Below are 27,561 nucleotides of genomic sequence, written 5' to 3' on the forward strand. Positions count from 1 at the left end.
ATCACAGGTATTAGTACGTGTCATGTGTATCGCTTGTATTTCAAGTTGAAAGTAAACGTGAATTTGTGAGCGCAATCACGATTTACAGTAGCATTAAATACCGCTCCACTCTTAATCTGGCCCATAATGGGTTAAACACATAGTTAAAGTCATATCCAGAGCAGCTATGAAGTTCTGATCTACATTTAAACTTGGCTGAGGATTGGCTACTATGCACATGTTTCTTGTCATTGGCTCACTGTGTTCAGCTACAGACCAGCAGCACATTGCACAGAAACCTACCTCAGATGTCAGACATGTTTTTATGTTGTTTCTAGCCAGTACTATGGAATTGCTATACAAATAAAATAATAATAATAATATCTCTCTGATCATCTGACTCTGGATCACAATCTTTTAGTAACATTTATCAAATAATTTATCCCGTTAGACTTTAATGGTGAATATTGTAGAAAAACTTTAGACACACCTTAGTGAAGGACTGTGACACCACTGCCCTTATAATGCCCTCCCCTTCCTCATACAGGTTGGCACATTTATTTTATCTCCTCCAGCTTTGTATTGGTGCCCAGGAGTAATTATGATTTGTTCTGGTCTGTATCTGTGTATCCTAAGCACACATTGCCTCTATATTGTTTTACTTCAGCCAGGTCCTGTAGATCAATGCACACAAACTAATTAGTAGCAATGCTAAATTATAGCCCTGACAGGTGAGTGCCACGCCCCTACTAGTCGCTAATTAACCAGTAAAGTGGTTAAGTTCAGGGATCATTAGCCACTAGGAATCCATAAACTGATTTATGGGAACTGGACTTGACAACAGTGTTTCCCAGCTCCTGTGCCCCACATCAGGGTGTGTAGGGGAGAGAAGCATCTAAGTAACATACCTGTATATGTAATGAGTGGGTCAATGTGCCATCTGTGAGTGGGGACTTGGCATTCTGTGACACAAATATGCCCCTCCTTAAGGACAAAACACCTGTCTGTGTGTCAGGTAATACATCAGGGATCAGAGATATGTAAGTGTCTTATTTACACTCATATGTATTAAATCCAATTCATATCCAGATATTGAACATAAGGTGACAGTGACACCCAATGTTTGCCCTCTATCTCTGCCCCTCAGCCTTACCTTTGTGACCCCAGGGAATGGGTCCTGTTTTTATGTCTGGGCAAGTAGTGAATTCATTATGGACCTAGAAGTGAATTAATTATAGGAGGGAGGGACCCTAGGGTAAGGGAGGGCTTTCTTTGACCCTGAAGTTTATGGGACATTGTCGTTGTTCTGTTGTCCTCACTTTTTTTGGACAGATTTTCCTCTCCTTACTGCTGTCTCTACTATGCATCCTTGCCTATACGTTTTCTTTATTTTTAGGCCCCTGTTTTAATTTAGTTTATGAGATTCTGGTCACTTTTCTTCTGGTTTTGGAGCTGTGTCCTACTCAGAAGATGTCTCATATGGCATCTGAGATTATTGCCTTTATGCTGGCCGTCTCCGGCTGGGTGCTGATCAGCTCTACTCTTCCAACTGATTACTGGAAGGTCTCCAGCATTGATGGTACAGTTATAACCACAGCCACCTTCTGGTCCAACCTATGGAAGACATGTGTCACTGACTCCACTGGTGTGTCAAACTGTAAAGACTTCCCATCCATGCTGGCTCTGGAAGGTAGGTTACTCTGGTGTTTGAGTAGTTTTAGGCTGAGACATACCTGATGTTCTCTGGCACAGGAAGAAAGGACGCGGCTAATGATGGATTGAGGTGTACGCATGGAGTACACTGGTCAAAGAAGATACCATTTTATCAATAGATACTTTGGGAAATAACATTTTTATTTTTATTGGAAGGACAATGAGTAAATGATAATTTCTTGTAAACAGTGCACAGAGGTTAGTGCCTAATCTAAAGTAATTCTGTAAGTGGCGATTCTTCTAAGAGTCACAACCTAGAGTCGGTCAGTATTGCACTGCAAAACAGTCTGTTCACCAAAGTACTGAGAGATGAGTGAGTTTTAGCAAATAAACTGCCTACAATACGATAGGAAACAGAGGATACATAGATACATAATTCTAGTGTTTGTGGCTCTAGGGTTATGTGTTGCAGAAAGGGAAAATTGATTCTGTGGTTTGGTTTATTGTATGATCTGGAAACAATATGGCCTGGATTTGAAGTGGAGCACAATGTTGCACTTTCGGGAGCACAATATTTGCTCCGTTCAGTAATACCAGCGCACGTTAATGTGCGCTTGTTTTACAAGTAAGACGCAATGCAAAAGCGATCTCGCGTTCACATTGCCTGGAAGTCTGGAGAGCGTGCTTCCACAGGCTCCAATGGGAGCCTTGTTCTCATGCCTTCAGACACAGCAAAGCACCTAGCACAGCACAGGGGGAAATTTGCACGGTGTTGGGCAGCAAAATAAAAATAATATGCATATGAATATATATATATATATATATATATATATATATAACGTATGTTTTATGTGTGTATATACACATACTAACAAATAACAATATATGTAAATAATCATATACATATATATTTATGTTTTATGTGTGTATATACACATACTAACAAATAACAATGTATGTAAATAATCATATACATATATATTTGTTTTATGTGTGTATATACACATATTAACAAATAACAATATATGTAAATAATCATATACATATATATTTATGTTTTATGTGTGTATATACACATACTAACAAATAACAATATATGTAAATAATCATATACATATATATTTATGTTTTATGTGTGTATATACACATACTAACAAATAACAATATATGTAAATAATCATATACATATATATTTGTTTTATGTGTGTATATACACATATTAACAAATAACAATGTATGTAAATAATCATACACATATATATTTATGTTTTATGTGTGTATATACACATATTAACAAATAACAATGTATGTAAATAATCATACACATATATATTTATGTTTTATGTGTGTATATACACATATTAACAAATAACAATGTATGTAAATAATCATATACATATATATTTACAAACACATTCCCCGTTTACATCAATGTAAAGGCACATCCTCTCACTTTAAAAGAAAAATGCTCGTATTTTTTTATTTATGTCACAGAACTGTTCACTTTATTTGCAGGGCAATTGGGGCACATTTTTTTTGCGTGCTTGACGAGCTCCTGGTAGCATTAACCAGACATTCGTAATGGCTGGTTATTTAATGTGCACCTATAAACGGGCAAATTTGCCCCTTTACGGGCACATGTTAAAATACGCTCCACTTGTAGTAATTTAGCCTTATGTCTTTGCATCTTATGAGACTGTTTCTTAAACAATTAATTAGTCAAAGAGTGGGCTCATATTTACACCAGAGCCTAGTGCTATAAACAAAACAATTATCACACATGCTGGGGTCATCTGAGTGCAGAGTCGGAGAGACTGTTTCATTTTTTCATTTGGAAATGGAACAAATCAGATAAATTAATTAATTTGTATCTTTCATATTTGTTGACTTGACATAACAGCAAAGTATAAATGAGAACTTTTCGGTGTCTCTAGGGCAGAGGTCTCTTTAAATGATTGATATTTAACCTGTTGGCTGCTGGAGACAGATGCACCACATTATATGCTCAGTAAAGGCCTGTGAAATTGAGGGTTAACTCCTTAACTGCCAGATAGGTTGGCAATGCATAATGAGCGAATGAATATGCTCAGAGTTTGTTATTCTTTAAAGCTATAAGACTTTCTTACAAAATAATATAGACACAGGTTTAGGTCTATTAACCCCCTACATTGCTTTGCAGACCTCATTAGGTGGCTAGGGTTAAAACAGAGTCTATTTGTGTGCCTGTTAGCACTGACACAGAGTCACAGTTTACTGCTGCATCTTGAATTCATGTTGTGAAGCCCAAAAGCACCTTCAAAAAGAGTTTTTTTATAACTCCCTTAGAACTGTGTTGAATGCATATACTGGAATACCCTCTGTATAACATCTTGTTAAAGATGCTACTTAATCCCAGATGGAACAAAGATAAGGACCAACCCCTTTCAATATTTATTTTGCCCTCTTTTGCATTTTTTAACTCTGAAAATTCTGTTTTTGTTCCACTTCCCCAAAGAGGCTACAGTAAATTAATGACCCTGCAACATGATACACAGTAATTGCTTTATCAGTGCCAGAGATTATTTATATCTGCCCCTAATTGTCCGCAGATAAGGGGCTAGGATAAGTATATACTCAAGAAGTGTGTCTGCCCCTAGACTGCACAACATTGATTAGTTTGATAACAAATCAACATGACAGTTCAAATGCTTTTAAACCACTTATTATGGCCGCAGGGATTTAGTGCCGGGGTAATTGCTGATCAATCTGATCCACAAATGTATTAATATGACTTTAAAAACATTTACTTTTCAAAATAAAAAAATAATTGTAACAACATGATAAAAGTCCTTAGGAGTCAACCTGGGCACCACGGAGATCGTGTGTGGTAATTACATTCCCAGGTTTCCTGTTCCAAAGAAATAAATAAGTCCCAACTTGCCAAGATGTCCCATAAATCTTTATTCTTAGAGTTCCTAGAGTTAATGAGGCAACTAATGTGGAAGTTAATGGCTAACAATACACACATTCCATTTTGTTTATCCGGCTACTGTGTCACCCCCCCCCCCCCCCCCATATACCTCTATTCCTCAGTACAGGACACATTTAGCCAGAAAATGCACAGAAAATTGTAACTGTTATTAATTTTTGTATTTTACCAAATGCTACCTGGAATAACTCACGCCTAGATTTAGAGTTTTGCGGCCAAAGGGGTGCGTTAGCTACGCGTGCTTTTTTCTGGCCGCACCTTTTAAATACCGCTGGTATTTAGAGTTCACAGAAGGGCTGTGTTAGGCTCCAAAAAAGGAGCGTATAGCATATTTACCGCAACTGCAACTCTCGATACCAGCGGTTCTTACGGACGCGGCCAGCTTCAAAAACGTGCTCGTGCACGATTCCCCCATAGGAAACAATGGGGCTGTTTGAGCTGAAAAAAAACCTAACACCTGCAAAAAAGCAGCGTTCAGTTCCTAACGCGGCCCCATTGTTTCCTATGGGGAAACACTTCCTATGTCTGCACCTAACACCCTAACATGTACCCCGAGTCTAAACACCCCTAACCTTACACTTATTAACCCCTAATCTGCCGCCCCCGCTATCGCTGACCCCTGCATATTATTTTTAACCCCTAATCTGCCACTCCGTACACCGCCGCCACCTACATTATCCCTATGTACCCCTAATCTGCTGCCCCTAACACCGCCGACCCCTATATTATATTTATTAACCCCTAATCTGCCCCCCACAACGTCGCCGCCAGCTACCTACAATAATTAACCCCTAATCTGCCGACCGCACCTCACCGCTACTATAATAAAGTTATTAACCCCTAATCCGCCTCACTCCCGCCTCACTAACCCTATAAGAAATAGTATTAACCCCTAATCTGCCCTCCCTAACATCGCCGACACCTAACTTCAATTATTAACCCCTAATCTGCCGACCGGATCTAGCCGCTACTATAATAAATGGATTAACCCCTAAAGCTAAGTCTAACCCTAACACTAACACCCCCCTAAATTAAATATAATTTAAATCTAACGAAATAAATTAACTCTTATTAAATAAATTATTCCTATTTAAAGCTAAATACTTACCTGTAAAATAAACCCTAATATAGCTACAATATAACGAATAATTATATTGTAGCTATTTTAGGATTAATATTTATTTTACAGGCAACTTTGTATTTATTTTAACCAGGTACAATAGCTATTAAATAGTTAAGAACTATTTAATAGATAAAATAGTTAAAATAATTACAAAATTACCTGTAAAATAAATCCTAACCTAAGTTACAATTAAACCTAACACTACACTATCAATAAATTAATTAAATAAAATACCTACAATTACCTACAATTAAACCTAACACTACACTATCAATAAATTAATTAAATACAATACCTACAAATAAATACATTTAAATAAACTAACTAAAGTACAAAAAATAAAAAAGAACTAAGTTACAAAAAATAAAAAAATATTTACAAACATTAGAAAAATATTACAACAATTTTAAACTAATTACACCTACTCTAAGCCCCCTAATAAAATAACAAAGACCCCCAAAATAAAAAAAATGCCCTACCCTATTCTAAATTAAAAAAGTTCAAAGCTCTTTTACCTTACCAGCCCTGAAAAGGGCCATTTGCGGGGAATGCCCCAAATAATTCAGCTCTTTTGCCTGTAAAAAAAAACATACAATACCCCCCCCCAACATTACAACCCACCACCCACATACCCCTAATCTAACCCAAACCCCCCTTAAATAAACCTAACACTAAGCCCCTGAAGATCTTCCTACCTTATCTTCACCATACCAGGTTCACCGATCCGTCCTCCGAAGTCTTCATCCAAGCCCAAGCGGGGGCTGGCGATCCATAATCCGCCTGAAGTCTTCTATCAAGCGGCAGCTGAAGAGGTCCAGAAGAGGCTCCAAAGTCTTCATCCTATCCGGGAAGAAGAGGAGATCCAGACCGGCAACCATCTTGACCCAAGCGGCATCTTCTATCTTCATCCGATGACGAACGGCTCCATCTTGAAGACCTCCGACGCGGATCCATCCTCTTCTTCCGACGTCCAAATGAAGAATGAAGGTTCCTTTAAGGGACGTCATCCAAGATGGCGTCCCTCGAATTCCGTTTGGCTGATAGGATTCTATCAGCCAATCGGAATTAAGGTAGGAAAATTCTGATTGGCTGATGGAATCAGCCAATCAGATTCATATTCAATCCGATTGGCTGATTGGATCAGCCAATCAGATTGAGCTCGCATTCTATTGGCTGTTCCGATCAGCCAATAGAATGCGAGCTCAATCTGATTGGCTGATCGGATCAGCCAATCGGATTGAACTTGATTCTGATTGGCTGATTCCATCAGCCAATCAGAATTTTCCTACCTTAATTCCGATTGGCTGATAGAATCCTATCAGCCAATCGGAATTCGAGGGACGCCATCTTGGATGACGTCCCTTAAAGGAACCTTCATTCTTCATTTGGACGTCGGAAGAAGAGGATGGATCCGCGTCGGAGGTCTTCAAGATGGAGCCGTTCGTCATCGGATGAAGATAGAAGATGCCGCTTGGGTCAAGATGGTTGCCGGTCCGGATCTCCTCTTCTTCCCAGATAGGATGAAGACTTTGGAGCCTCTTCTGGACCTCTTCAGCTGCCGCTTGATAGAAGACTTCAGCAGGATTATGGATCGCCAGCCCCCGCTTGGGCTTGGATGAAGACTTTGGAGGACGGATCGGTGAACCTGGTATGGTGAAGATAAGGTAGGAAGATCTTCAGGGGCTTAGTGTTAGGTTTATTTAAGGGGGGTTTGGGTTAGATTAGGGGTATGTGGGTGGTGGGTTGTAATGTTTGGGGGGGGGGTATTGTATGTTTTTTTTTACAGGCAAAAGAGCTGAATTATTTGGGGCATGCCCCGCAAATGGCCCTTTTCAGGGCTGGTAAGGTAAAAGAGCTTTGAACTTTTTTAATTTAGAATAGGGTAGGGCATTTTTTTATTTTGGGGGTCTTTGTTATTTTATTAGGGGGCTTAGAGTAGGTGTAATTAGTTTAAAATTGTTGTAATATTTTTCTAATGTTTGTAAATATTTTTTTATTTTTTGTAACTCAGTTCTTTTTTATTTTTTGTACTTTAGTTAGTTTATTTAAATGTATTTATTTGTAGGTATTGTATTTAATTAATTTATTGATAGTGTAGTGTTAGGTTTAATTGTAGGTAATTGTAGGTATTTTATTTAATTTATTTATTGATAGTGTAGTGTTAGGTTTAATTGTAACTTAGGTTAGGATTTATTTTACAGGTAATTTTGTAATTATTTTAACTATTTTAGCTATTAAATAGTTCTTAACTATTTAATAGCTATTGTACCTGGTTAAAATAAATACAAAGTTGCCTGTAAAATAAATATTAATCCTAAAATAGCTACAATATAATTATTCGTTATATTGTAGCTATATTAGGGTTTATTTTACAGGTAAGTATTTAGCTTTAAATAGGAATAATTTATTTAATAAGAGTTAATTTATTTCGTTAGATTTAAATTATATTTAATTTAGGGGGGTGTTAGTGTTAGGGTTAGATTTAGCTTTAGGGGTTAATACATTTATTATAGTAGCGGTGCGCTCCGGTCGGCAGATTAGGGGTTAATAATTGAAGTTAGGTGTCGGTGATGTTACGGAGGGCAGATTAGTGGTTAATACTATTTCTTATAGGGTTATTGAGGCGGGAGTGAGGCGGATTAGGGGTTAATAACTTTATTATAGTAGCGGTGAGATGCGGTCGGCAGATTAGGGGTTAATTATTGTAGGTAGGTGGAGGCGACGTTGTGGGGGGCAGATTAGGGGTTAATAAATATAATATAGGGGTCGGCGGTGTTAGGGGCAGCAGATTAGGGGTACATAGGGATAACGTAGGTGGCGGCGATGTGCGGTCGGCAGATTAGGGGTTAATAATAATATGCAGGGGTCAGCGATAGCGGGGGCGGCATATTAGGGGTTAAAAAATATAACATAGTGGTCGGCGATGTTAGGGGCAGCAGATTAGGGGTACATAGGGATAACGTAGCTGGCGGCGGGGTACGGAGCGGCAGATTAGGGGTTAAAAAAATTTAAGAGTGGCGGCGATGTGGGGGGGGCCTCGGTTTAGGGGTACATAGGTAGTTTATGGGTGTTAGTGTACTTTAGAGCACAGTAGTTAAGAGCTTTATAAACCGGCGTTAGCCCAGAAAGCTCTTAACTACTGACTTTTTTTTGCGGCTGGAGTCTTGTCGTTAGATTTCTAACGCTCACTTCAGCCAAGACTCTAAATACGGGCGTTAGAAAGATCCCATTGAAAAGATAGGATACGCAAATGGCGTAGGGGGATCTGCGGTATGGAAAAGTCGCGGCTGGAAAGTGAGCGTTAGACCCTTTCCTGACTGACTCCAAATACCAGCGGGCGGTAAAAACCAGCGTTAGGAGCCTCTAACGCTGGTTTTGACGGCTACCGCCCAACTCTAAGCCTAGGCCTCAGGTTTTTCAAACAAAATGCAGTGTTTAAACACATAGTAACATAGTAATAGAGGACCAATAGTGCAATTTAAACTGCTTAAACACCTTAGACTCTTAGAGCAGTTTATTTTCATGTCTACATTTCCCCCGGCCCACATCCACGCACAGTGCTGGAAGGTCTTATGACGTTGTGGCATAAAAAATAGTTGTAAAAGTTCCTAAATCAGAGCAAAAACCCAACTTGTATTTAAATGATTATTAGTCTGGTCATAGGCATCCAAAAGGAAGGACAAGGGGGGGTGTATCTTACCCCCTCCCCCCCTGGATATTCCTCCCACCTGGAGTAAAAACTGCAGAAAAAAAGGACAACTGGATGTACGTTTTTATCCCTTTCTTTTAATTCCCCTGAATGTTGCTCTGTTTAAGAGGAAGAAACACAGACTTTTGGGAGTTACATAGCATTCTAGGAATTGTAGTTCACTATTTACCTCTCAGTATTGTGCCACCACAGTTCTGGACTTTGATTCCCAGCATGCATTGTACAGTAGTGGGGATTGAGCTTCATAGAAGGCAGAAAGTTTTGCATCCTGTGTGTGCTATGAGCCATGTAGGGGGATTTTCACTCCCACCACCTTTTTAAGAGCAGTAAAGAATAATGTATCACATTAATTTATTAATAACAATGTGTTAACACTTCCTGTGCAGAGTCCTCCTACTTATATACTGGGATAAATTGTTTAACCCTTTGAGTGCTAAGCACTTTCCCACCTGGGTGCTAAGCACATTTGAGGGTTTTTTAATTTTACATTTTTAATTTATTTTATTTTTTTTACTTTTTTCTTTTCATTTCAGATTCCCAAGACTTATACCATACCAGCATGCCCCCTTTCCCTATATTGTTAATTGTCTTTTTTTACATAAAGTTGTGCGTGACGTCACCACGCAAAACGGGAAGCCCCGGCGATGCCTGTCAGTCTACAGGCACAATCGCCGGGGTAAGAGCAGGTGGGAGCCCCCCAGATCTCCCTCAAGGTGGGAGAGTGCTAGCGACGGCTCTGAGCCGTCGTTAGCACCTGAGTGAGAAACTCTGTGACGGCTCAGAGCCGTCGTTAGCACTCAAGTTTTTTTTTTTGAAGGAATATTTATTTTGTATATTTTAGGTAATGTGCTGTCAGTGGTTTTAGGTTTTATATGTACAGGTTAACTTATGTTTGTGTTTCATTTTGATTATGTTTTTCTTCTTTATAACTGTATAATGCAACAGAACAAATATACAAAGCAGTAAATAATACATTTATATGCTCCTTCAATTTTCATTTAAAAGTTAGGAGTCTGGATAAAGACGTTTATTTTATTACACCAAAAAAGTTGCATTTTCTGATAATTTTCAACCTCTGATATATATACCCCAGCGTATGCTGTCAGCATTTATCGATGTGAGGCGGACATGATACGCTACATCGTATCATCTCCGCTCGCACATTATTAAATTGGTCCCATAAGGTTCAAGGATGCTAAGCACTATTGTTTTTATCTACGTAGTGTGTAGTGGAGAAGAATACCAAAAAAAAAAGTCTAGATATAAGAAAAGAGAGGAGACACAAAGCAGGAAAGGAGAAACAATAGATAGAAGAAATGAGAGAAAAAGATAAAGAGATTGTAAAAGATTGAATAAACACACAATAAATAAAACAGCAGTGTTTCATAAGCTTTTCCCCACTGACCTACATGGAACAAAGGATACGCGGCCAAAACAAAACGAAAACACTGCAGCAAATTGATTTGTTATGTTAATTGCATGATGTGAGTGAACAGTTTTTAGCTTAGTTTCATAGCAGAGTGTGACGTTCTGTCACTGACATATTTTGTTTAACATCAAAACACTAAATTACATTCATGAGATTCTGTTGATCGTATTTAAACAGACAGTCAACACTAAAATTGTTATTGTTTAAAAAGATAGACAACACCTTTATTTCCCATTCACCAGCTTTGCACAACCAACATTGTTATATAAATAAACTTTATAACATTCAAACCTCTAAATTTCTGCCTGTTTATAAGCCACTGTACTATACTCTACTTTTTATTTGCTTTTCACAACAGGAGACTGCTAGTTCATGAGGGCAATATAGATAACATTGTGCTCACGCCCGTGGATTGTGCACAACACAGCTAAAATGCAAGTCAATGGATAATAAATAAAAAGTCATGTGATCAGGGGGCAGTCTGCAGAGGCTTAGATACAAGGTAATTACATAGTTAAAAAGTATATTAATATAACTGAGATAAGGGGCAGTCTGCAGAGGCTTAGATACAGGATAATCACAGAGGTAAAAAGTATATTAATATCACTGAGATAAGGGGCAGTCTGCAGAGGCTTAGATACAGGGTAATCACAGAGGTAAAAAGTATATTAATATAACTGAGATAAGGAGCAGTCTACAGAGGCTTAGATACAGGGTAATCACAGAGGTAAAAAGTATATTAATATAACTGAGATAAGGAGCAGTCTACAGAGGCTTAGATAGAAGGTAATCACAGAGGTATAAAGTATATTAATATAACTGAGATAAGGAGCAGTCTGCAGAGGCTTAGATACAAGGTAATCACAAAGGTAAAAAGTGTATTAATATAACTGAGATAAAGGGCAGTCTGCAGAGGCTTAGATACAAGGTAATCACAGAGGTAAAAAGTATATTAATATAACTGAGATAAGGGGCAGTCTGCAGAGGATTAGATACAAGGTAATATGCAAAGGTGATACAAGGTGTTGGTTATGCAAACCTGGGGAATGGGTAATAAAGGGATTATCTATCATTTTAAACAATAACATTTTTTGAGTTGACTGTCCCTTTAAGTTGTTAACATGTTCCTAGTGTCACCTGAGAAATAGTTGTAGTTTTTATTAAAGCAGGAAAACTGTTTGTTTTCACATCATTATTTGTTGTAATTTACTTTAAGCATCATCAAGAAACATGTACTTTAGTTGCTGCTGTTAGTTTTTGTATCTATCATTTGCAGTTTTGCTGATTGTTTTACTGATTATGATTATGAAGATCTGCAGATAATTCCTGTGCGTATTCGGTAATTTAAGAGTCATACTGTTAATATTAGATGCATTTGAAACAAACAGGTAGATTACGAGTTAAATGCATTGACGTCAATGGGGAGAGCGGGTTAGAAAAAAAACTAACACCTGCAATTGCGGAATAAAAAGCTCCGTAAAAAAAGTAACGTTTAAACCTAACATAAACCCTAAATCTAAACACCCCTAATCTGCTGCCCCCGACATCGCCGACACCTACATAATGTTATTAACCCCTAATCTGCCGCTCTCGATATCGCAGCCACCTAAATAAATCTATTAACCCCTAATCTGCTGCCCCCGACATCGCCGACACCTACATAATGTTATTAACCCCTAATCTGCCGCTCTCGATATCGCAGCCACCTAAATAAATCTATTAACCCCTAATCTGCCCCTCCCAATATCACTGCCACTATACTAAAGTTATTAACCCCTATTCCGCCGCTCCCTGACATCGCCGCCACTAAATAAAGCTATTAACCCCTAAACCTCTAGCCTCCAACATCACTACCACTAAATAAAGCTATTAACCCCTAAACGCCAGCCCCCCATATTGCAACAACCTAAATTAAACTATTATCCCCTAACTGTAACCCTAACCCTAAACCTAACACTCTCTAACTTTAACATAATTAAAATAGAGCTAAATTAAAGTTACAATTATTAACTAAATAATACCTATTTAAAACTAAATACAAACTTTCTTGTAAAATAAAACCTAAGCTAGCTACAATATAACTAATAGTAGTATTTTTTATTTTTTGTAATTAGATATTTTGTAATTTTTATAGTAGTGTTAGGATTTTTTAAATGTGTATTTTAGTTTTCTTTAATTGGTAGTTAGTTTAATTTTAGTTTAATAATTATATTAGTTTAATTGTTAGTTTAAACTTAGTTTTTTAATTTGACAGGTAAGTTTTAATTTAATTTAAGATAGGGAAATTGTAATTTTAATACAAAGTTAGGAGAGCGTTAGGTTTAGAGGTTACTAGTTTAAATTAGTTTATTGCGATGTTGGGGGCTTTCGGTTTAGGGGTTAATAGTTTAATTTAGTATATTTCATTATGGTGGCTTGCGGTTTAGGGGTTAATAGGTTTATTATAGTGGTGGCTGTGTAGGGGTTAATAACTTTAGTATAGTGTGGGCAATTCTGGGGTGCGGGGGAATAGGGGTTAATAACTTTAGTATAGCGGCAGCGATGTCGCGGAGAGGCGGAATAGGGGTTAATAAATGTTATTAGTGGCGGCGATGTCGGGAGTGGCAGATTAGGGGTTAATAAGTTTAATATAGTATTTGCGATGCGGGAGGGCCTCAGTTTAGGGGTTAGTAGGTAGTTTATGGGTGTTTAGTGCACTTTGTAACAGTTTAGTTGTAAGTTTTATGTAACAGTTTTGTTGTGCAAAACTCATAACTACTGCTCTCAGATTGCAAAACGGATCTTGTCGGTATAGGCTGCAACGCAAGCTTTTTAGCCTGAAAGCAAAACTCATAACTACTGCTCTCAGATTGCAAAACGGATCTTGTCGGTATAGGCTACAACGCAAGCTTTTTAGCCTGAAAGCAAAACTCATAACTACTGCTCTCAGATTGCAAAACGGATCTTGTCGGTATAGGCTGCAACGCAAGCTTTTTAGCCTCAAAGCAAAACTCATAATGGCTGCGCTATGGAAATCCCATGAAAAAATATAATTTTTACGAGTGCAGGACTGACGTTGCGTTACAGGCTAAAAGGCTTGCAGTACAGCTATACCAACAAGACTTGCAATGGCTGTGGTGCTGTTTTTTCAGCATTAAAACCTGAACGCAAAACTTGTAATCTAGGTAGAAGTGAGTAATGGAGGTTTGCAATAATTGTAGTTAAATTGTAAGCAGAAGTGAACTACCAGCAGTGTCTCTGATGAAGGCCCCAGTAATGATATGAACCGTGTATCAGCCTTCACACATTTGTAACTGGTTTTTACAGGAATGAATGTGTTTACATTTACAAACCTCTATGAATTAGAACCAGTGCCTGTAGACTTTTGGGGGCTGTGATCCATGTCTGCATTCTGATTGGCTGAGGACAAGGGGATGAGAGGAAAGCCTTGCCTGTGCATGTGACCTCATACAGGGGAGAGTAACAGCAGTTTGTCTATGTACGATTGGGTTGCCAACTTGTTTTGAAGAAAATCAGTGAGACTAAGGAATTGATAAAGTGTAGGAAAGTAACATATTATACAGTAAATACTGAAAACAAGCAAAAAACTTTTGATACAGAAGATGATTTCTATTTTATTTCTTTGTACCAAAGCCAAAATTCTTCATAGAATTTATCTTCAGTCACAGTTTAATACATTCTACAACTTTCTGCAAATCCATCATTTCTATTTCTCATTAAAAGGGACAGGAAACCCCAACATGTTCTATTGTGAATTGGACTGAACATATAAAATGTAAAGAACTTTCCAATTTACTTCTATTAAAAAAAATGCTTCATTCTCTTGTTATCCTTTGCTGAAGAAACAGCATTGCACAACTGGCAGCTAGCTGAACACATGTGTGCAGGCAACAATTAGCAGCTAGCTCCCACTAGTGTAGGATATGTGCGTATTCTTTTTCAACAAGGGATATCAAGAGAACAAAGCACATCTGAAAATAGAAGTGAATTAATATAACCTGCTCTGTCTGAATCATGCAAGTATAACTTTAACTTTCCTATCCCTTTAAGGCACAGTGGGAGCAAAGAGATTAATGAGACAGTTTTAAGTTATATCTATAAAGTTTCCATAGATCGTTTTTTACAAATGTAGCCCAGTGTGTTGTATGCAGTCTGCTTTTGATATCTGTGTCTTTTCCTGTAGAACATTTCCCCCTATTATATAATTCTGTTGCTACAGTGTTGAGTTTTGCCAGCCCTGTTATGTATTTGCCTTCTTAAACCGTCTCGCAGACCTATGTACAAGACACACATTTTACTAGATATGTGCGATTCGTTTCGGAAAATTCGGTAAATTCGGTGATTTGGATCGACCTGAATTTCCGAATTAAAAAACTGCCGAATTTACCGAATAAATCTGAATTACTTTGGATTTATTCGGTAAATTCGGATGGCCATGGACTACACTAGTATTGTACAGTATAAATCTAATCCCACCTAACACTTACCGAAATTCCGAATTTCCGAACCGAACCGAATCAAATCCAGCCAAATTTATTCGAATCCGAATGAATCCGAAACAAATCCGAACCGAGTTTATTCAAATCCGAATGAATCCGAAACAAATCCGAACCGAATTGATTCAAATTTTTCCGAATTCGAACCGCTCCGAACCAAAATTAAAAAAAGTCCGAATCGATCCGAACCGAACCGAATTTTTTCGCCATGCACATGTCTACATTTTACCCAGGCTGAATATACATAGCTTCCAGTCCTTATCTTTAGAAATATGGTATTCACCACATCCTAAATAAAGGTTTGGCTGTCTACTACAATTGATTTAAGTCAGTTAACCTGTTAATAGTCTACCACCTAATCCTAGACTACATGGGCGCGATCCGATATACGGCGTAGTTTTCGGCGCAAACAAGGGAACCCGCGCCGCCCATAGTTTCACCTCGTACATCGGGGTATTACATATACCCTGCCGGCAGTTGCTAAAGTGCCGTAAGTCGGACAAACTAGTGATGTCCAGAAATGAGCGTTACTACAAATTTCTGGAGTCGCCAGTGACTTACGGCACTTTAGAAACTGCCTGCGCCTAAAAAAACTAACTAAAGTATAAAATCTCCCGTAGCTGTCTAACACGCCTCCCAAAAATAAGCCCGGCACGTATACCCCTATATCCGCAATCCCCCCTTTCACTCCTAATAATAAATGTATTAACCCCTAGACCGACAACCCCCCACAACGCAATAAGCCTAATTATTAACCCCTAAACCGCCGCTCCCGGAGCCCACCGCCACCTACATTATATGTATTAACCCCTAAACCACCGCTCCCGGAGCCCACCGCCACCTACATTATATGTATTAACCCCTAAACCGCCACTCCCGGAGCTCACTGCCACCTACATTATATGTATTAACCCCTAAACCGCCGCTCCCGGACCCCGCCGCACCTAAATAAAGTGTTTAACCCCTAAACCGCCGCTCCCGAACCCGGCGCCACCTACATTACATTTATTAACCCCTAATCTGACCCCCCTACACCGCCGCCACCTACATTAAATTTATTAACCCCTAATCTGACCCCCCTACACCGCTGCTACCTACATTAAATTTATTAACCCCTATTCTGACCCCCGTACACCGCCGTCACCTACATTAAATGTATTAACCCCTAATCTGCCCCCCCTACACCGTCGCCACCTACATTAAATTTATTAACCCCTAATCTGACCCCCCTACACCGCCGCCACCTACATTAAATATATTACCCCCTAAACCTAAGTCTAACCCTAACACCCCCTTACTTAATTATTATTTAAATAAATCTAAATAATATTAATATTATTAACTAAATTATTCCTATTTAAAACTAAATACAGTACTTACCTATAAAATAAACCCTAAGATTAATAATTACATTGTAGCTATTTTAGGATTTATATTTATTTTACAGGCAACTTTGTATTTATTTTAACTAGGTATAATAGCTATTAAATAGTTAATAACTATTTAATAGCTACCTAGTTAAAATAATCACAAAATTACCTGTAAAATAAATCCTAACCTAAGTACAAATACACCTAACACTACACTATCAATAAATTTATTAAATAAATTAACTACAATTATCTATAATAAAATACAATTAAATAAACTAAACTATATTACAAAAAAAACCAAACACTAAATTACAGAAAATAAAAAAATGCGACGTCAATTCTATTGGCTGATCCAATCAGCCAATCGGATTGAACTTCAATCCGATTGGCTGATTAAATCAACCAATCGGATTTTTCATACCTTAATTCCGATTGGCTGATAGAATTCTATCAGCCAATCGGAATTCGAGGGACGCCATCTTGGATGACGTCATTTAAAAGAACAGCCATTCGTCGGGTAGTCGTCGGCCGAGAAGGATGTTCCGCGCCGGAGGTCTTCAAGATGGAGCCGCTCATCGCCAGAAGGATGAAGATAGAAGATGCCGCTTGGATGAAGACTTCTGCCGGATAGAGGACCTCTTCTGCCCCGATCGTATGAAGACGGCTGGAGGACCACTTGTGCCCGGATCGGATGAAGACTTCGGCCCGGCTGGGTGAAGACGGCTCAAGGTAGGGTGATCTTCAATGGGGTAGTGTTAGGTTTATTTAAGGGGGGATCGGGTGGGTTTTAGATTATGGGTGTGTGGGTGGTGGGCTGTAATGTTGTGGGGGGGGTATTGTATTTCTTTTTTTTACAGGTAAAAGAGCTGATTACTTTGGGGCAATGCCCCGCAAAAGGCCCTTTTAAGGGCTGGTAAAGGAGCTGATTACTTTGGGGCAATGCCCAGCAAAAGGCCCTTTTAAGGGCTATTTGTAATTTAGTTTAGGATAGGGAATTTTATTATTTTGGGCGGCTTTTTTATTTTATTAGGGGGCTTAGATTAGGTGTAATTAGATTAAACTTCTTGTAATATTTTTTTATTTTTTGTAATTTAGTGTTTGTATTTTTTGTAATATAGTTTAGTTTATTTAATTGTATTTTATTAAAGATAATTGTAGTTAATTTATTTAATTAATTTATTGATAGTGTAGTATTAGGTGTATTTGTAACTTAGGTTAGGATTTATTTTACAGGTAATTTTGTAATTATTTTAACTATTTTACTTACTTTTGTACCTAGTTAAAATAAATACAAAGTTACCTGTAAAATAAATATAAATCCTAAAATAGCTACAATGTAATTATTAATTATATTGTAGCTATCTTAGGGTTTATTTTATAGGTAAGTATTTAGTTTTAAATAGGAATAATTTAGTTAATAATATTAATATTATTTAGGTTTATTTAAATAATAATTAAGTTAGGGGGTGTTAGGGTTAGACTTAGGTTTAGGGGGTTATATATTTAATGTAGGTGGCAGCGGTGTAGGGGGGGTCAGATTAGAGGTTAATATATTTAATGTAGGTGGCGGCGGTGTAGGGGGGTCAGATTAGGGGTTAATATATTTAATGTAGGTGGCGGCGGTGTAGGGGGGTCAGATTAGGGGTTAATAAATTTAATGTAGGTGGCGGCGGGGTCCGGGAGCGGCGGTTTAGGTGTTAAACACTTTATTTACTGGCGGCGGGGCCCGGGAGCGGCGGTTTAGGGGTTAAACACTTTATTAGTTATTGCGGTGGGGGATTGCGGTTGACAGGTAGATAGACATTGCGCATGCGTTAGGTGTTAGATTTTTTTTGTAGGCATTTTAGGGAGTTACGGTGCTCCCATACTCAGCGCAAGGCCTGCTATGGCTGCTTTTTATGGCGAGGTGAAAATGGAGTAAATTTTCTCCATTTTCGCCATGTAAGGCCTTGCACTGGATATTGGATACCAAATTGCGCGGGTTTTATATGTTATTCTATGGGGGAAAAAACTACGTCCGACGGGTGAAATATATGTGCCGCATTTATATGCGGCACTGTATATAGGATACCAAACCTGCGCAAAAACCGGCGTCGCCGGCTTTTGCGGGCGACGCTGCATATCAGATGGGGCCCCATATCTTGTATGTACCACACCCAGATGCAGTTTAAAACTAGATTTATTTATACCATTTTCGTAAAGCTATTTTTAAAGTGTTCAGCATGAATGACGTTAAAGTCTTCCTCTCTATCTTGTTAAATGCAACCTTTGTTTGTTGTATTATTTAGACCTACTTTAGAATAAGATGATTACAAATGTTTAGAAACTGTCACCATAAACACTATATACAGGGCTGGCAAAAGTCAACACTGTAGCAACAGAATTATATAATAGCGGAAAATGTTCTACAGGAAAAGACACATATATCAAAAGCAGACTGTATACAACACACTAACCACCAAGCAAGAGATTTGATTCCCTTCCCAGCTTGCAAGAGCTAAAAGAAAATGTCAACCACAAGGAACACAATTTGTGCATGCGCTAAAGCCGGTTACGAGGAAGATAGAAAAATTACAGCGATCACAAGAAGATCATGATGTCACTGAAGATGAAAAAGGGGCGGAGCCAGACAGACATTCTTAAACGGCAGCGGCGCCAAAAGTAAGTGCTTTAACTTAAAAATTTAATATATGTAAAAACTGGGCTACATTTGTAAAAAAACGATCTATGGAAACTTTATAGATATAACTTAAAACTATTTATGGGTTGACTGTCCCTTTAAACTGTCAGATACATAAAATTATTAGCTAAATAAGAGAACATTACTAAATGTTTAAAATAAAGATTTTACAAAAAGAAAAAGAGTAAAACGAGCAGATAAACAAGGAAGCCAGGGAGACTATGGTTTGGGCAAATAAGGGCTTGTTGGCAACCTTAATGTACCACAACGGCAAGATCAGAGGAAAATAAAATATTTCTTAATTTGAGTGCGGGATTTCCATAGCACCGTATTACAGGTTGTGTGGTCCGGCTAAAATGCTTGCGTTATGGACTATACCGCACTGATCCATTCTGCGATCTGAGACCAGTAGTTATGGATTTTGCAAATCAAAAATGTTTCACAAAACCTATAACTAAAATGTTACAAAGTACACTAACACCCATAAACTACCTATTAACCCCTAAACCGCCACTCTCCCGCATCGCAAATACTTTATTAAACTTATTAACCCCTAATCCGCCGCCCACCCACTTAGCCAACACTAAATAAACCTATTAACCCCTAATCCGCCGCCCTCCGACATCGCCGACACTAAAACAAATGATTAACCCCTAATCAGCCGCTCCCCGACACTAAATAAAATGATTAACCCCTAAACCCCCAGCCACCCACATCGCTACTACTATAATAAACTTATTAGCCCCTAAACCACCGGCCCCCAACATCTCAACTACTATTATAAACCTATTAACCCCTAAACCACCGCCCCCCACATCGCAACTACCATAATAAACCTATTAACCCCTACACCGCCGGCCTCCCACATCGCAACACACTCAATTAAACTATTAACCCCTAAACCTAATATCCCTTAATTTTAATAACATTTACAATATAACTATCTTTAAATAACAAAAAACTTACGTGTGAATAAAAAAAAACTAAGTTTAAACTATAAAGTCATTTAACATTACTATTTTAAAACAATAAAATTAACGAACAATAAAAAAAACTAAATTACAATAGGATGAGAGCTACTGAAATCCTATTGGCTGATTTGAACAGCCAATAGGATTTCAGTAGCTCTCATCCTATTGGCTGATTTAAAAATGTCAGCCAATAGGAATGCAAGGTACCCCATTTTTAAACATGTACCTTGCATTCAAGCTTCAGTGTACGGTGGTGATCGTATGAAGAGGATCCTCCACGCTGGATGTCCCCACCGCCAGCAATGATGCTCCATGCCTCCACAGCTCCGCGCCACCGGGATGAAGATAGGAGATGCTCCCGCAAATTAATGAATGTGTCACCGCCTGGATGAAGACTTCTCACTGCCTGGATGAAGATGGATGTCCAGACTTCAGGAACTGTGAGTAGATTTTCTGGGTTTAGTGTTAGTTTCTTTTTTATTTTTTTTTAATAATAATGACTAGTATTTATATAGTGCCTTTCTCCCAGTGGGACTCAAAATGCTTTTTCAGCGCTCGCTCTTGGAATTAACCAAATCGGCAGCTGAATAGTAATAGTAGTTGTTATTATTACCCAATTTAATTGTACTCATTTTATCAACCTCGGAAGGAGGAAGGGTTGAGTCGGCCCTGCCAGGACTTGAACCTTGGATCTTTTAAACAGGCTTTTTTTTTATAGTCAGGGCATTTACCAACTGAGCTAACTCACAGGTCTTTTTGTGTGGGTTTATTTTTTAAATTAGGTATGGGCAGTAAAAGAGCTGAATGCCCTTTTAAGGGCAATGCCCATACAAATGCCCCTTTAGGAGCAATTGGTATCTTAGGTTTTTTTTAGACTTAGTTTTTTTATTTGGGAGGGGTTACTGTTAGGGGGACTTTGTAATTTTTTATGTAAAAGAGCTGTTTAACTTAAGGCAATGCCCTACAAAAGGCCCTTTTTAAGAGCTATTGGTAGTTTATTGTTAGGTTAAGGGGTGGTTTTATTTTGGACGGCTTTTTTGTTTTTATAGGGGTATTAGATTAGGTGTCATTTTTATTATTTTGGATGATTTTGTTTATTTTTTTTAATCCTAGAGTTTTTTATTTTTCGTAATTTTAGAGTTTTTATTTTTTTGCAAAGTAATTTTTTAAATTTTTTCGTAGTGTTAGAATGTTTTTAATTTTTAATTTAGTCTTTTTATTTTTCGTTAATTTTATTGTTTTAAATAGTAATGTTAGGTTACTTTATAGTTTAAACTTAGTTTTCTTTTATTTCACAGGTAAGTTTTTATTTATTTAAAAATAGTTATATTGTAAATTTTATTTAAAATCGGGGGGGGGGGGTATTAGGTTTAGGGGTTAATAGTTTAATTTAGTGTGTTGCGATGTGGGGGGGCTGGCGGTTTAAGGGTTAATAGGTTTACGATAGTAGTTGCAATGTTGGGGTCCGGAGGTTTAGGGGTTAATAGGTTTATTATAGTAGTTGCGATGTGGGGAGCTAGTGGTTTAGGGGTTAATAGGTTTATAATAGTAGTTGCGATGTGGGGGGCTGGCGGTTTAGGGGTTAATAGGTTTATTATAGTAGTTGCGATGTGGGGGGCTGGCGGTTTAGGGGTTAATAGGTTTATTATAGTAGTAGCGATGTGGGGAGGTGGCGGTTTAGGGGTACATCATTTTATTTAGTGTCGGCGATGTCGGGGGTGGCAGATTAGGGGTATTTAGACTAGGGGGTTATGTTAGGGTGTTAGGCTTTAACATAACTTTGTTTTCCCCATAGACATCAATGGGGTTGCGTTGCGGAAATCCCCATTCCACGATCACAGGTGTTAGTTTTTTTCTGACACTTTCTCCCATTTGACGTCTATGGGGGAAAGCGTGCACGAGTACGTCAAGTCAGGCCCTGGGTTTTGTGCGGTATGAAGCTTATCGTACCATACCGCACAACAAGAGAAGGTTTTTCAGTAACTTGTAATGGCAGCGCTATGGAAAGTGCGATACCGCTCATTTTTTTGTGTTATTTACGCACCCGGTATAGCGCAAAACTTGTATTCTTGGTGTGTGTTAGTTAGAAGACAGCTGACCTGAGATGGGCAACAAGCAACACAAAACCTAACTATGCCACCGATCTAATTCTCAGTTTATCTGCTCTATAGGGTTTAACTGAACATGATGTGAGGCGCAACTCAAGAGATGTCTTCATACTGTTGAGTGGTGACTTCCTGAAAGTGCCCAAAGTGTTCCATTATCAGCTCACAAATAAACATTTGCTTCAGTTCTTGGGAATTTCTCTCCTCCTTGGGACAGATATTATATAGCGCTGTCCTCTTTCTATGACCTGACCATGAGTTTTTAGGTTTAGTTTTGCTAAATGAGTAGCAGAGCTGGGTTATGTCACCAGGAGAACCATATTTAGTTAAACATCTAGGATGTAGTAATGGCGAGTACAGTTCTACAATTCTCCAGATTATTCTTTCAAAATAAATAAATATTCACTATGTCCCATTTATAATTTTGAGGATGAAAACCACATGGTCCATGTTAAAAGATGTCATTGTTCTGTGCCCATAAATATGCCATAGAGTTAACAATGTTTATATATGGAAATGGTTTACTTGGCACCAGGACACGCCTTGCCTATCAGGTGTCTCTGTCTGTATCACAGGGTATATCCAGGCCTGCCGGGGGCTGCTCATAGCTGCGGTCAGTCTGGGATTTTTTGGATCAATCTTTGCTCTTGTTGGGATGAAATGTACCAAGATTGGTGGCTCAGAAACCACAAAATCCAAAATCACCTGCTTCTCTGGCCTGCTTTACATCTTGTGTGGTGAGTATATAAATATGTTAGTGTGTGCATGTATGTATGTATAGATAGATAGACAGACAGATAATATGTGTATATGAGTGTGTCTATGTATGTGTGTGTGTATATATGTGTGTATATATGTATGTGTGTGTCTATGTATGTGTGTGTATATGTGTGTGTGTGTATATATGTACAGTATGTGTGTATATGTGTGTGTATATATGTATGTGTGTGTGTATATGTGTGTGTCTATGTATGTGTGTATATGTGTGTGTGTGTGTATATATGTACAGTATGTGTGTGTATATATGTATGTGTGTGTCTATGTATGTGTGTGTATATATGTACAGTATGTGTGTGTATATGTGTGTGTATATATGTATGTGTGTGTCTATGTATGTGTGTGTGTCTATATGTACAGTATGTGTGTATATGTGTGTGTCTATGTATGTGCGTGTATGTGTGTGTGTGTGTATATGTATTATGTGTGTACTTAAGGCTATGTGTGTGTCAGTGTGTACTGTATATGTATTCTGTGTGTACTTTTTGTGTGTGTGTGTGTACTGTATATGTATTCTGTGTATACTTAAGGGTATGTGTGTGAGTGTGTATTGTATATGCATTCTGTGTATACTTAAGGGTATGTGTGTGAGTGTGTATTGTATATGTATTCTGTGTGTACTTTATGGGTATGTGTTTTTTGTATATGTATTCTGTGTGTACCTCATGGGTATGTGTGTGAGTGTGTATTGCATATGCATTCTGTGTGTACTTAAGGGTATGTGTGTGAGTGAGTATTGTATATGTATTCTGTGTGTACTTTATGGGTATGTGTGTGAGTGTGTATTGTATATGTATTCTGTGTGTACTTAAGGGTATGTGTGTGAGTGTGTATTGTATATGTATTCTGTGTGTACTTTATGAGTATGTGTTTATTGTATATGTATTCTGTGTGTACCTCATGGGTATGTGTGTGAGTGTGTATTGCATATGTATTCTGTGTGTACTTAAGGGTATGTGTGTGAGTGAGTACTGTATATGTATTCTGTGTGTACTTTATGGGTATGTGTGTGAGTGTGTATTGTATATGTATTCTGTGTGTACTTATGGGTATGTGTGTGAATTTGTATTGTATATGTATTCTGTGTGTACTTTATGGGTATGTGTGTGTGTGTATTGTATATGTATTCTGTGTGTACTTTATGGGTATGTGTGTGAGTGTGTATTGTATATGTATTCTGTGTGTACTTATGGGTATGTGTGTGAATTTGTATTGTATATGTATTCTGTGTGTACTTTATGGGTATGTGTGTGAGTGTGTATTGTATATGTATTCTGTGTGTACTTTATGAGTATGTGTTTATTGTATATGTATTCTGTGTGTACCTCATGGGTATGTGTGTGAGTGTGTATTGCATATGTATTCTGTGTGTACTTAAGGGTATGTGTGTGAGTGAGTATTGTATATGTATTCTGTGTGTACTTTATGGGTATGTGTGTGAGTGTGTATTGTATATGTATTCTGTGTGTACTTTATGGGTATGTGTGTGAATTTGTATTGTATATGTATTCTGTGTGTACTTTATGGGTATGTGTGTGTGTGTATTGTATATGTATTCTGTGTGTACTTATGGGTATGTGTGTGAATTTGTATTGTATATGTATTCTGTGTTGCTGACAATCCTTGACTGGATGTCACCAGGGTATAATGATCCCATATGCTTGTGTTCTAGGTATCTGTGCCTTGACTGGGGTGTCACTTTATGCCCACAAAATAACCTCAGAATTCTTTGACCCAACATTTCTGGAGCAGAAGTGAGTGAATATATATTGTGAAGAAAGCCATAGCCAGTTGATGGTTCATCGAAAACACTGTCTAACTTAACACTTGGGGACAAACTGGTGCCTTTGATTGCTTTGTATCTGCTCATTTGCTAAACTCGGTGTTGCACTTACTTACAGGTGGTGCATTCATGCTGTGCAGAGCCAATGGACTTTGTGTGTTTGGTTCCATGTGTATTTATAACTTTGTGCTATCTTAAAGGGACATAGACCATCTTGCAAGTACAATGTTTTTGTGCAGTGATGCAATAAATGAACATATTTTCTGAATACAGTTGTACTTTATTGGCCAAACTCCCCTCACCACTAGGGACTTGCTACTGAAGTAGATGAGTTTGTCACTGTCATTTTGTTAGACAAATGTGCATTGTTTTGCAGTATAATAATGTATGTGCAGAGGGTATAACAAAAAGTTTTACTACTCATTAATAAATATTTTATATAACAATATCAACATATCTCATATCCCTTTAATGAAGAATTGTTTGAATATTTTTCTTTCAGTTGATCAGATCTCACAAACTTGTTCCCGTTGTTACTAGATGTCTCTGATCTAGGACTTTTGTTACTTGTGTTCTGTAGGTATGAACTGGGAGCCGCACTCTTTATCGGTTGGGGAGGATCCTCTCTCAGTGTCATTGGAGGATGTGTTCTCTGCTTCTCCTTAAGTGACAACATCAGGGCCCCCAGGTACCCAGAAAATCCAGTTATTAAATTAATAGTGAGGATACTAGTGGTTAATTGTGTTTTGTCCATACTAAGGTTGGATTATATAGTCATAACAACTCAAAGCCAATATGTTAACGCGCTAACACTGAGAATGGGTTAAGAGATCAATAGCGACAATAATCTGCACTGTAGCTGAGAATGGGTTAATATATCAATAGTGAGGGTACTGACAGCTGCACTGTAGATGAGCATGGGTTTGTTCTCACTGGTGATTGATTGACCTGTATATTAAGGACAGTGCTAGGTTAGTGATTGGCTGTTAACAGTTATTGGTTGATATATTAATAGTGAAGGCAGTACTAGGTTAGTGATCTACTGATGTGTTGTTGATGGTGAGCGTGCTAGGTTAGTGATCTACGGATGTGTTGTTGATGGTGAGGGTACTAGGTTAGTGATCTACTGATGTGGTGTTAATAGTGAGGGTGTTAGATTAGTAAACTACTTATATGGTGTTGATGGTGAGGGCGCTAGGTAAGTGATTGACTGATATGATGTTGATGGTGAGGGTGCTAAGTTAGTCTACTGATGTGGTGTGGATGGTGAGGGCACTAGGTTAGTGATCTACTAATGTGTTGTTGATGGTGAGGGCACTATGTTAGTTATCTACTAATGTGTTGTTGACGGCGAGGGTGCTAGGTTAGTGATCAACTGATGTGTTGTAGATGGTTAGGGGGCTAGGTGAGTGATCTACTGAGGTGTTGTTGATGGTGAGGGTGCTTGGTTAGAGATCTACTAATGAGGTGTTGATGGTGAGGTTGCTAGGTTAGGGATCTACTGATGTGTTATTGACAGTGAGGGAACATGCTTTTCTCATTGTGTAGTTATGGCACAATGTTTATGTTCATACCCTCACCAAACATATGTATTTGTCTCTTATAGGGTTAATTATTCTTACAACGGAGTCACCTCAGTGAGATCAGCTCGTACACATCTGGCAGACACAAGCAACGGGCGAGGAGCACAGCGTGGGATACCCAGACACTTTGACAAGAACGCTTATGTGTGAAACCCATGTGTGGCAGGTGCAGCCATACAGATCTCACTGGATTGGGACAAAAAGAGATGACAAAATGACAACAGGACCCTTGTGCATTTATAGTGAGAGTGTGGACCTCCTAAAGTAACTAAATTCATATGCTGTCATATTAACCTATTTCCTGGTTATCAGCGCAATACGTAGCACTTGCATTTGTCAAACAATCTCACAGTGCTCATTATGTCACATATCTTTTTTATGTCCCCAGAAATGCTTTCCTGGAAAGAAACCAGATATACAAATGCTTCCTTACTCTTTACGACTGAGTCTTAATGAAACATTATTTTAATTTACCGTCTTCTTCCAACCTATTGCTCAGGTTTACTGGGTTTAAGATGATCTAAGAACATTTGAAATCTAAATATTTTGTAATAATAAATAAACCTTTGTTTTAAGAAAATATTTTTGTTTTTGCTTTAATATAAATTAAAACATAATTTATTCTTACCTGATAAATGTATTTATTTCTTGACATGGTGAGTCCACGGATCATCTTAATTATTGTTGGGAATATCACTCCTGACCAGCAGGAGGAGGCAAAGAGCACCACAGCAAAAGCTGTTAAATACAACTCCCCCTATCCACAATCCCCAGTCATTCAACCAAAGGGAAAGTAGAAAGGAAGTAATCTAAGGTGCAGAGGTGCCTGAAGTTTATAGAAAAGCAAACTGTCTGAAAAACAGGACGGACCGTGGACTCACCGTGTCAAGAAATAAATAATTTTATCAAGTAAGAATAAATTATGTTTTCTT

The 27,561-nt window shown here is 38.1% G+C and overlaps 1 protein-coding gene across 1 annotated transcript; it reads left to right on the forward strand.

The window, feature by feature from the left end:
- Positions 1-1,449: 1,449 nt before the first annotated feature.
- Positions 1,450-27,250, forward strand: LOC128639704 (claudin-10-like). Its single transcript, XM_053691822.1, has 5 exons — positions 1,450-1,669; positions 23,062-23,223; positions 24,936-25,017; positions 25,627-25,734; positions 26,653-27,250. Exons 1-5 carry the CDS (start codon positions 1,450-1,452, stop codon positions 26,777-26,779), a joined length of 699 nt encoding a protein of 232 aa, XP_053547797.1. The 3' UTR covers positions 26,780-27,250.
- The last annotated feature ends 311 nt before the right edge of the window (positions 27,251-27,561 follow it).

This window comes from Bombina bombina, chromosome 9 (genome assembly GCF_027579735.1).
Source record: "Bombina bombina isolate aBomBom1 chromosome 9, aBomBom1.pri, whole genome shotgun sequence".
In the NCBI taxonomy this organism is placed as follows: Eukaryota; Metazoa; Chordata; class Amphibia; order Anura; family Bombinatoridae; genus Bombina; species Bombina bombina.

Excerpts from the sequence above, each read along its gene's own strand:
- LOC128639704 (XM_053691822.1), top strand. The coding sequence starts at position 1,450 with ATGTCTCATATGGCATCTGAGATTATTGCCTTTATGCTGGCCGTCTCC. Across the intron at positions 23,224-24,935 it reads CCTGCTTTACATCTTGTGTG|GTATCTGTGCCTTGACTGGG; the intron begins GTGAGTATATAA and ends CTTGTGTTCTAG. Across the intron at positions 25,735-26,652 it reads GACAACATCAGGGCCCCCAG|GGTTAATTATTCTTACAACG; the intron begins GTACCCAGAAAA and ends TGTCTCTTATAG.